The sequence below is a fragment of the Lynx canadensis genome, chromosome A2 (genome assembly GCF_007474595.2).
Source record: "Lynx canadensis isolate LIC74 chromosome A2, mLynCan4.pri.v2, whole genome shotgun sequence".
NCBI lineage: Eukaryota > Metazoa > Chordata > Mammalia > Carnivora > Felidae > Lynx > Lynx canadensis.
In genome coordinates, this window is record NC_044304.2 from 7,510,532 (window position 1) to 7,521,307 (window position 10,776).

Sequence of the window (10,776 nt, forward strand, 5' to 3'; positions counted from 1 at the left end):
CTCTGGGTCCGTCTGCTTCAGTCTGCGATGTGGAAGCAGCCCAAGGTTCCAATGCCAACCCCGCGGGATATTCCTAAATAAACTATTTTTGCTTGTTTGTTTTTGAGGGCCTACTATGTGTCAGGCGCAGTGCAAGCCGCCTTCATGCGGTGTGACCCGGGGCTTGCTCTCTCGGTGTCCAGTTTCCTGCTCTCAGCTGACCCTTGGGCCGGGGTGGGGACCTCACTCCTTCCTCCAGCTCCCTACCCTTTATCTCTTCCGCCCAGAGCGCTGCCCTCTAACCCAGCTAACACTTGGGGGGGGGGAGCTAGGTGATTCCCCCAGGCCTGGTTCCGGGAAGAACTAAAGCTGCCTCCCCAGGATGGGTGGAGGCCCCTCCCAGGGGTCTGGACACCGGGCTCCCGTCCTGAGGCCTCGCCAGGATGAGTAAATGCAAACAGGGACTGCAGTCAGCCCCCAAAATGTCCCTCCCGTTAAAGGGTGTATCCCTGCCCCCACCCTCAATGCCTTCTCCATCCTGTATCCATCCACGGTGTCTCAGTTTACCCCTAACCTGCCTTTTGACTGCCCATCACGACTCACAAGAGACACGCGGTATCAACTGCAACCGCATTCCCCCCTCCCCCCCCCCCCCCCCCCCCCCCCGCACAGCACCACCTCCCTCACCGCCAGGCAGCATAAGGAGAGAACAGCTGGACCTCCCCCCACCCTTGCAGTCTCTGCCTCTCTCCAAAGCAGGAACAGAGCCAGAGAGAAGGAAACAGTCCTGGACAGCTCCCACTCCATCAGCTGCCCCAGGCAAACATTTCCCGAGCAAAGGTAAGAGCAGGAAACGGGGGTTGGGCTGGGGGGCTGCCAAGAGGCCTAGTCAGGGTACAGAAGGAGAAAAGGCACAAGCATGGTGCAGCCCCTACTGTCACACACACCCTTAACCACCTCTCTCCACTCCCACCAGCCTCTTCTCGATTCCTCGGAGTCCCACAAGGTCCCACCTGCCACAGGGCCTTTGCTTTTGCCATTCACTCTGCCTGGACTGTCTTCATCTTCAAGTCCCACAGCTAGTTCCTTACCCCCAGGTCTCTACACAGATGTCAGAGAGGCCTTGGCTGTCCCCCCTCAGAGAGGACCATCACTAAGGTAGCCCCCCCCCCAACTCCTATCTCCTTACATACTTTATTTTCTCTAAATAAAGCACCAGCCACTACTTGCCATTCGACTAGATATTTAATTATTTGTTTACTGTCTCACGTTAGAATTTTGGCTTCACTAGAGCGGGGACCTTTGTTCTATTTACCATATAGTGTCCCCGCTGGCCTGGCACACAGGAGTTGCTCCATAAATGCTGAATAAATGGGTAAAAACAGCCGGGAGTTCACACACAGTCTGAGACCTCTGTGTGTTCAACGTGTATCCCCAAGGAACTTCATGCTGGGCACTGGGGTGGCCTATCATGGTCAGGGACACAGATGTGGCTTTGCACCTCTGAAATCACGGTCCAGGTGGGGAGATGAATGTGAATGAAATAAGCTCAGAGTAGTAGAGACTTGAAAATTCTGGTATGTTTTTTTTTTTTTTTTTTTTTTTTTTTTTTTTTTAAATTCTGGTAGGTTCTAAGAGGGAGACCAGTGAGGAGCTGAACTAGAGCCTGACATAGCATGGGATTGGGGTGTCTATTTTAGACTGGGTGGTCAAGGAAGACTTCTCTGAATATGTGGTGCGGGGCTGAGCCCTGCCCCCAAGTCATGAGAAGGCAGCGGCTCTGGGGAGACAGGGCAGGAGGGTGTTCTGAGCTGAGGAAGAGTGAGACCGAATGAGTCAGGGATCTGAGGGCTGAGGAATCCCGGGCCCAGGCCTTCCCCGTGGGCTCACCCGGGAGAGACAAAGGGGGTTTCACCTTCCTGGAGTATGTGGCCAGGCAGGTCTCGCTCACTGTCACGGGGGGTGACATCCCCACCCTGGCTGCAGCCCACCCATCCTCCCAGTGAGCACGGGTGTCCTGTGTGTCCAGGGCCCTCCTCTCCCACGTGGCTTTTGGCTTCAGGCTAGGGACACACTTTGATGGGGTGAAAGAGACCTTGAAAGAGGAGCAGCGGGGCACAGAAGGGACTGGTATGTGTAGAGACATGGGAAGGTGACATTCTGCAGGCAGGGGGAGAGCTGACAGATAGAGGGCCCAGGGTGTGGATATCACCGTGTGCCAATGTGTGTCATCTAGGTGTATTTCCTGTGTGTTGTCACGTGTGTGTGTCAGCAGGTGTGAGTATCAGTGCATGTTTCTGGCTAGTGTGTGGTCTGTCTCATGTGAGTGTCAGCACGTGTGAGCTTGTCCATGTGTCTTGTGTGTGTGTGAAGGCGTGTGTCAGCCCCACTCATGTATTTGTCTTGCCTTTTTGTTTTTAATGTTTGTTTATTTTTGAGAGAGAAAGAGAGAGAGTGAGCGGGGGGAGGGGCAGAGAGAGAGAGAGGGAGACAGAGAATTTGAAGCAGGCTTCTATGGCGCTGAAGCCGGATGTGGGGCTCAAACCCACAAACCGTGAGACCGTGACCTGAACTGAGCCGAAGTCAGACGCTCAACCAACTGAGCCGCCCAAGGCGGTGCCCCTCTCTCTCTTTTTAAGATCTTATTTTTGTAAGTAATCTCTACCCCCAACGTGGGGCTTGAACCCACAACCCCGAGGTCAAGAGTCGCCCACTCCATGGGCTGAGCCAGCCAGGCGCCCCATGTGTGTGTCTGTCTACTGTTGTCTGTCTCTGCGTGTGGTGGCTGTCGCCCTGTATGGGGAGTTGCGGTGAAGGTGACTAATTCCCGGTGGGGCGGCTGGTGCCCGTATAGACGACTCTGTGTGTGTCCCTCAGAATCCGAATGAGAAAACACCTGCCCCCACGTGCCTGCGTGCGTGAGACGCGATCCCCGAGTCACGGTGCTTTGCTCAGAGTCGTTTTGTTCTTTATTGTTACTGCTGTCAACAATATGAGTGTCACTGCTGAGGACATTTTCTGAGGAGAGGCTCAGCCAAGCCGGATTGGACCAGGGGCCAAGATGGGGCACAGTGGCCCCCTGAGACAGGGGCTCTGGAGCCGGAGGCCTGGGTCTTCCACCTGGGATCCCTGAAGGGGAGGGGGCAGAGAGAGGAGGAAGGCTAGACCCCCAAAGACTCCAGCTGTCTCCCCACTCCTCCCAGGAGGGCTCCTGCCCGTCTCCTCCCTGGAGAAACTGAGTCCGGATGGGCTCAGCTAGGTGAGGAAGGGCTTACCCTTCCTGAGCCGGGCCTTGGTGGGGGCCCAGGGACACCCCACATCTGCCACATAACTTCTTGGGCTGGACGCTCTTCCTGGGCACCAGCCAGCAGCTGGAGCAGCGGGTGCCATATTTTTTGTACCTGGGGTGGGGGGTACAAGAAACCAACATCAGGATGCAGCAGGGGCCCAGAAACTGCCTCAAGGGAACCACTTTCCCCGAGGGTGTTTCCCTTCCCGGCACCCCACACTGGCTAAGCATCCAAACTCCTCCTCCGTTCTGAGGACCTGATACCACACGCATTGCAGAGAGGGGTCCCGTCTTCAGCATCTCTCCAGAGTGGGGTCCTCTGGGTCCTACAGGAAGCACAGCACCGGGGCCCTGAAGGGGCAGAGGTCAGGGTAAGGGGCAGAGGCCAAGAGTCTGGGCTCAGGAGGCCCGTGCAGGTGGGGCATGTTGTTGGAGTCTCGACGAGGGCCCCACCCGGCTCCGGGCCAGCCCTGGGTATTACCAGATCTAAAGCAGAGGGAAAGCCAGGAAGGGAGACAGATGGCAAAGCTAAACAGAGGAGGAAACCGGGGGTGGGGGTGACTCAGCTCGAGTGGAGGGAGGTGCACCATGACTCCTTCTGGATGGGTCTAAATGGGGAAGCAGGACGGGAAGAAAGACAGAGACGATGGGAAATTGCCTCCCCCCCACAAATATTTATAGCTGTCAAGTCTCCGGGACTCACCCAGGGCCTCGCCGCCTCCTGAGTTGGCCTCAGGGCCCCCCGCAGGGCCTGTGGAGGGACCCTGGGAGCGGCTAGTGCAGGTCAGGCTGGAGAATAGACAGGAGTTAGCACTGGGGGATCTGTATCTCGTCCAGGGCAGCGCCCCACGATGATGAAGATGATTCACTGTCCGGGTATCAGGCATCCCCCGAGGAGGCTTCTGATGTCTGAAAGGCCTGACCTTGCCCCTCGTTAGCAATAATAATGGTGATTATCATACGAAAAGGTAGGAAGCCTGGGGCCAGCCTGCCAGTTTGAGATCCTATTTCTCCAAGTCCCCACCTCGTGACTCTGGACAAGTGATCTCACCCTCTGCACCTCAGTTTCCAGATCTGTAAAATGGGATTCACGAGGCTTCAATGAGCCCATACACATCAAGTGCTGCCTGTTACCTCTTATTGTTGTTCCTGACAAATGGCAGTCATTAACATTATTGAAAAAAGTAACAGTAGCGGCGGCCCTCAGGATGGTCGGGCCCATCTCATAAAGCCAGTGACCGATGCTCACCGACTTCGGCTAGGGTCACAGTCTCACGGTTCACGAGTTCGTGCCCCATGCTGGGCTCTGTGCTGATGGCTCAGAGCCTGGAGCCTGCTTTGGATTCCGTGTCTCCCTCTCCCTCTCTGCCCCTTCCCCGCTTTTGTGCTCTCTCTCAAAAATGAATACATTGAAAAAACAACAAAAAAAAAAGAACCTGCGCTCAGACCAGAACGTCGCTGGATCAGAGCAGCAGGGCTGGGACCGGCACCAGCCCGAGGTCTCGCTCAGAGATGAGCCCTTTGTAACTGTAGGGCTGGCGTGGGCGTCCATGAGCAGACGCCTGGAGGTCCCTGCCCCCACCATTATCACTATAACTATAACTTGCAAAAAGGGCGCCCTCCTCTGGGCCAGCCCCTACCTGTAGCTGGCTACGATCTGGAGGCTGGAATCCGGCTTTATTTGAAACTTCAGGGTCACCCCCTCAAACCGGGGATCCACTCTCTCAGCGCCCCGGTGGGGCTTTGACTGCTTCCGGGGCCTCCTCTGGGGTAGGGCTGAGGGGGCTGGGGGAGCCTCCGGGGGCCTCGAGCTGCAGCATTGCTGGCCGATTGGGGTCAGCATGTTCTCGGCATCCCTTGCCAGAGGCGAAGGTCCCAGAGACTCCAAGGCCTTCAGCTCCCGGGAGGCCCCCAGGGTTTGGGTGTCCTGGGCAGGGCGCTGGACCAGCCCCTCTGCTGTTTCTTGGAGAAAACGCAGGGCAGTGACGGAGTCCTGGCGTGCAGGCCAGAAGGACCTGGGGACAAGGGACAGTGTGGGCAGCACCTGTGCAGTCTTCAGAGACATGGGCTAAGGGGATTGCGTGGCCTCTGACCCCCATATGACCCCAACTCTCCCTGGGGACCAGAACTTCTTCTTTTTTAAGCACCAGTAACTAACACCGTGACCCCTGGATAACCCCAGGAACCAGCCGTCCCGACCCTTTGACCACTGGGTCAGGTTTGGGGAAGGGGCCGCTCCTTCACGCACCTGCCATTGGGTCTGGGGCATCCTGGGGTCCTTGGTGCCTGCTGAAGAGGGGGCGCCCGAGACGCCTTAGGGTCCAGACACGGCGGCGCCAGCAGCTCCTGGAGCTTGGACAAGTCTGGGACAGGCCGGGCCTCCATCGCGCCCGGCCCAGCCCCACCTCCCCCGCCCCGATCGCGCCCGGCCCCGCCCACCCTGGGCCCACTCGATGAGCCCCACCTGAGGGGAGCAGGACGCGCCTGGTGGGGGCGCCTCTGCAGAGGGTGCAATGAGCCCCACCTGGGCGGGGCCAGCGGGGTCGGGCGCCTCTAGCAGGCGATGCCCGGCACCCGGTTCCCAGCGCCGCGGGCCAGCCTCGGTGCCACTCTGGCCACCCGGCTCAGGTGGACTTCGCACCCCGCCGGGCCGGCCCGGACCCCTCCGAATCCCTCCGCGGCGGTGGGGGCGGGGCCTTGCCACGCCGATCCACGTGTGCTCAGGCCCCCACGCCCTCTCCTCCCGGGAGGTTCCAGGTCTCCGCCCCGGTGGTCCCCCGCCCCCGCGGCCCCATCGCCGCTATGAGAGGGCAGAGTTGGGGGTCCAGGTGAAGACGATGCAGCCATAGACCCCGGGCCTGCCCGCCCCCGAGGACACTCAAGATGCTGGAGGTCTGTGAGACAGTTTTATTGTCATTCCAGTCAGATTCCACCCCATCCACACACTGATTCTCCTGAGCTTGGGGGAGGCTCCCGGGCAGGGGCTGGTGCCCCTCCCACCCCCCACCGCACCCCCCAACCAGAGCCTGGACATGGGATCTGAAGCAGGGGCTTTGGGCTTCTGGCTGCTCCCAACATCTCTCTCGGGCCTGTCCACGCTCTGGGCTGGGCGGGCGGCTTGGCGATTCTTCCAGTCCTGGCCCCGAGGGCCACGACGGCTGCCCACGTCAGTGGGGCTTGGGGACATGGCCGTCCACGTAGAAGTTCCTGGTGATCTTCGGCAGGGTGAATTCGGCCCCTTCCAGCTCGGGAGTCAGCACGATTTGGCAGCCCAGCCGGGAGTTCTCCTGAAGAAGGGGGGCCATGTCCAGCATGTCGTCCTCCCTGGAGCAAGGAGAGCGGCCGTCAGCGGCGGGCATGGTGTCTGGCTGGCGGGGGCCCCGGAGGGCGGGCAGGAGCAGGCTGCCCAAATCCAGGGGGGATGGTCAGGGGGCAGCGCCGCCGCCAGCAGCCGCGAGGGGGCGAGAAGCTGGGGCTGCCTTCCACCGCCGCCCGGGGGGGACTCAGCGGCCGGGCCCTGCCGCGCAGGCCCGGGAGGGGCCGCCTGCTCACCGCTCATCAGGAGGAGGCAGGAGGTCCAGGTGGTCCTCGCTCACGTACACATGGCAGGTGGAGCAGGCCAGGGAAGCTTCACAGGCCCCTGGGGGCAACAAGTGGGGACGTGCCGGTGAGGGACACGGTCAGGCAGGTGCCGCTCGGTCGAAGGCATGAGGGAGGAGAGGCCGTTTGTTTCACCAGACGCCCCTCCTCTCTCCGTCCTCTGCACACGCACCGTGTGGCCCCCCCCCCCCCCTGTCATTCGCTCAGCTAGCCGTTCCCGAACTGCGGCTAGGCCTGCAAAGGGACGTCCAGGGTGTCCTGTCTCCCAAGGACTCCCCAGTGGCCTACGTGCATGGCACCATGAAGGAACATGGACTCGACTTCAGTGTAGCTGAGAGGTGAAAACTCAGGCAGGGTCCCCATAGCCTGTAAGCCCTGGCTGGGACCCTCTCGCCGCACCAGGCCAAGGGTGTACCCATCTCTCCGTTGCTCCTAAAGATGGGACCAGCTCACTCCACACCTAGTGTGGCAGGAGAAGAGATCAGAATATCAGGGTTGCAAGACGCAGAAACTGGGGTTTCCTGCTTTTCCCTGGACACATTCCCAACTTTTGGATTGATCACTGAGAACTGTGCTTCAGGATAATGTCCTTCCTGGCCTAAAACCTTCCAAAGGGTTTTCTTTCTTTCTTTTGTTTTCTGTTTTTAAGTTTACTTTGAGTGGGGCGTCTGGGTGGTTCAGTCAGTTAAGCATCCAGCTTCAGCTCAAGCCACGATCTCACGGTTCATGAGTTTGAGGCCCGCGTCGGGCTCTATGCTGACAGCTCAGAGCTTGGAGTGTGCTTCGGATTCTGTGTTTCCCTCTCTCTGCCCTTCCCCTGCTCACGCTGTTTCTCTCTCTCTCTCTCTCTGAAATAAATAAACGTTAAAGTTTATTTTGAGAGAGAGAGAATACCAAGCAGGCCCCGCACTGTCAGCACGGAGCCCGATTTGGGGCTTGAACCCCCCAACCGTGAGACCATGACCTGAACCGAAACCAAGAGTCAGACGCTTAACTGACTGAGCCACCCAGGCACCCCTCCAAAGGGTTTTCATAGCCAGAATAAAACCAATCCTTAAGATCCTCCCGATCTCTCCCTCATTCCACATCAGCCACACTGGCCCCTCTGCTCAACTCCAACACGCCAACCTCATCCCCCACCACAGGACCTCTGCACTTGCTGTACCCGTGCCCTGAAATGCTCTTCTCTCTACTTTTTCCATGGTTAGATCCTTCTTGGCTTCAGGGACTCAACTCCACTGTCTTCCAGTTCCCCCACCTCCGATTTCTTATCCTTCCCCCTGGCCTTGATGACTCTAATTTCTGCACAGCATTTACCACAGTCTAAAGTTCCCGTCTTAATCTCTGGGTTTACCTATGCTCCGTCAACCTGGCCTCCTCTCTGTGTACTTGGCACTGAGGCTGGCATGCTGTGGATGCTCAAGAGACATGTGTTCTAAGTGAACGGGACAGAATTCTCTCTCTTCCAGACATGTTGGACGATGACGATGAAGCTGCAAGGCAGCCTCCTGACCCGGAAGAAGCTCCTTGGGGGACCCGGTGGCTTAGCTCACCCTCCCCATCTCCTGGGGAGAAAATGTCTGGGCCTTGAAGCTCCAGGTGGTCCCCAGGGATCTCTTCCTCAGCCCTGTTTCCCACCTCATTAGCATCCTCACCCCATGAGAGAGAGATTATCTAACGTAACAGTCCCAACTAGTCACTGGGCACTAACCACATGCCAGGGATTAAGCACTACTTACAAGATCTGTGTAATTCTCCATAGCAACCCACAGTAACTAAATTGCCCCATATTATAGAGGAGGAAACAGAGGTCCAGAGATGTTAAGGACCCTGGCTCAGGGTCATACAGCTGGTAACAGGCAAAATTTGACCGTAGGCCACTTGCCTCGAAAACTCATGTTCCAATCTCTGTCCTGGTCTCCTGGTGACTGGATCCCAGAACAGAACTTGAAGTAGGCCTGCCATGCCCAGCCCCCCCAATACCTCCGCCCCCTGTAATGATTCAATACTTTAGGCTCTGTATTATATTCACCCAACCAGTAACCCTGTATATTTTTGTTTCAGACCGCCCTCTCCAGCTGCTCATGATATGATTACATGTCTACTTGTGAGATCATTGTCCCTGTTAGGTTGAAACTGGTGTGAAACAACAGGGGCCTTATCTGCTTTGTACACTGTTGCCTGGCACACAGTAGGTATTCAATATGCACAGAAGAGCAGCACAGATTAGCAGCTAAAATAAACTGGCTTTGCATCTAGTTTTGCCACTTACTTGACCTTGGACCGTGTCAACTTAACGTGGGGCTCAGTTTTTTCACCTAAAAAATGAGATAATCCCCCCTATTACGTAGCGTTGTTATGAAGATTTTATCAAGTCGATAGCTATTTAACACGCTTAAGGTAATGTCTGCTATTATTATCTTTCACTCAACAGACACTGACTTAATACTTGTTGCATCTAAATACCATGACAGGCAACCGATAAGTGGCAAAGAGGGTTTCTGGTCTCATTCTGAGGACAGACGACAAAATGGAAAGAAAGCAATGAGAAGCGCTACGGAGGCAATAAAGCACACTGAGAACCTAGTGTGACTGGGGATGGGGACGTTAACTGGGATGAAGGGATGAGATTGTCAGAAAGGTGACATTTACATTGAGACCTGAAGGATGAGATGGAGAGCCAGAAGATCTGGTGGGAAAGTACTTCAGATGTCTGGAGCAGCAAGTGCAAAAGCCCCGAGGCAGGAACGAACTTGGTTTTTTGTTTGAGGAACAGCAAGAAAGCCAGTGTGTCTAGACTAGAGAGAAGGAGGAGGAAGAGAATACAAGCTCCTGGAGGGCAGTGGTGTAAATAACCTCTAACAAATGCTCAGCAAATAACTGCTGAGTGAGTGAAGAGGTTTAGAGCTGGTCAGAGACATTGGTGAGGAATCTGGATTTTAACCATGTTTGATGGGAAGCCACAGGAGGGTTAAGTAATGGAGAACCCTATCTGATTTGCGGGTCTTTTTAAACAATGAATAAGGCCCTCCCCAATTCCCTGTGCCGGGCTCCCACCTTCCAGGTCCACTCCGTGGCGCTGGGCCAAGTGGAGAACATTGTCCCCCACTCTACCGCTCACCGGAATCCGATGGCCTGACCGGTCTACGAACACCACGTTCACCCTGGGGACAGATGGAGGTGCAGATGCCAAACTTGATGATGGACGCGGTGGCCAGGTGGAACCTACGGTTGGCGGGGGGGGGGGGGGGGGGGGTGGGGGGGGGGGGGCTTGACGGTCAGGGGAATAGGACGACGTAGAAGGGGACAGAGATGAGGCTGCAGGGCAAGGTGGGGACCGGAGGAACCTCATGGGATAAAGAATGGGGGCCTTGTCCCCCTACACTCACACGTCCCCGGGCCGCTCGGGGCCGCCAGCTTCCTCCTCCCCCGCCGGGTGCGAGCCTGAAAAACGGTTCGGTGAGCGGCCCCGCGGCGCCTTGCGGGGGTCCGACGGATGAACGCTAGTCCCCGAGGCGCCCCAGGTACCTGTCGCTCGGAATCCTCTGGCTGTCGCTGGCGCCGCCGCCTCCCCAGACCCCCAACTGCCTCCGGGCCGGCTCCACCAGGCTCCCCTGGCCGCCCGCAGCAGCAGCCCAGCACTCACGCCTCCCCGGGCCACGGAGGCGGCCATGACAGACATCACGTGACCCGGGACTGGGCATGCCCAGTGGCAGCCGAGCGACCAAAGCGCCCGTAATTGCCCGAATATAAGCCCTGTCGTTTGCGTGGGGCTCGTGAGAGGAAGGGCTTCAGGAAGGAACTGCCAAGGTAGGAGGGCGCCAGGCTAGTTCACCCACACAAAAGTCCTGCGGGGCCATCCCTGACCTCCCACCCACGCCCACTGTTTGTCCCAAGAACCAAACAGC

At 57.5% G+C, this 10,776-nt stretch overlaps 2 protein-coding genes across 5 annotated transcripts; both read right to left on the reverse strand.

Moving 5' to 3' along the window:
- Positions 1-2,678: 2,678 nt before the first annotated feature.
- Positions 2,679-5,653, reverse strand: ZGLP1 (zinc finger GATA like protein 1). Its single transcript, XM_032595305.1, has 6 exons — positions 5,555-5,653; positions 4,909-5,321; positions 3,972-4,057; positions 3,526-3,619; positions 3,255-3,380; positions 2,679-3,108 (listed from the first exon to the last, which is right to left on the reverse strand). Exons 1-6 carry the CDS (start codon positions 5,651-5,653, stop codon positions 2,979-2,981), a joined length of 948 nt encoding a protein of 315 aa, XP_032451196.1. The 3' UTR covers positions 2,679-2,978.
- Positions 5,654-6,160: 507 nt separating this feature from the next.
- Positions 6,161-10,751, reverse strand: FDX2 (ferredoxin 2). Of its 4 annotated transcripts, none has more exons than XM_030300337.1 (5): positions 10,397-10,751; positions 10,258-10,312; positions 9,990-10,032; positions 6,821-6,908; positions 6,161-6,592 (listed from the first exon to the last, which is right to left on the reverse strand). In XM_030300337.1, the coding sequence occupies exons 1-5, from the start codon at positions 10,570-10,572 to the stop codon at positions 6,436-6,438; spliced, it is 519 nt and encodes a 172-aa protein (XP_030156197.1). In that variant the 5' UTR covers positions 10,573-10,751; the 3' UTR covers positions 6,161-6,435. The 4 variants fall into 4 exon arrangements, with proteins under 4 accessions (XP_030156197.1, XP_030156189.1, XP_030156169.1 ...); XM_030300329.1 differs by having other exon boundaries at positions 9,926-10,032; positions 10,397-10,738; XM_030300309.1 differs by having other exon boundaries at positions 9,926-10,032; positions 10,258-10,742.
- Between the last annotated feature and the right edge of the window lie 25 nt (positions 10,752-10,776).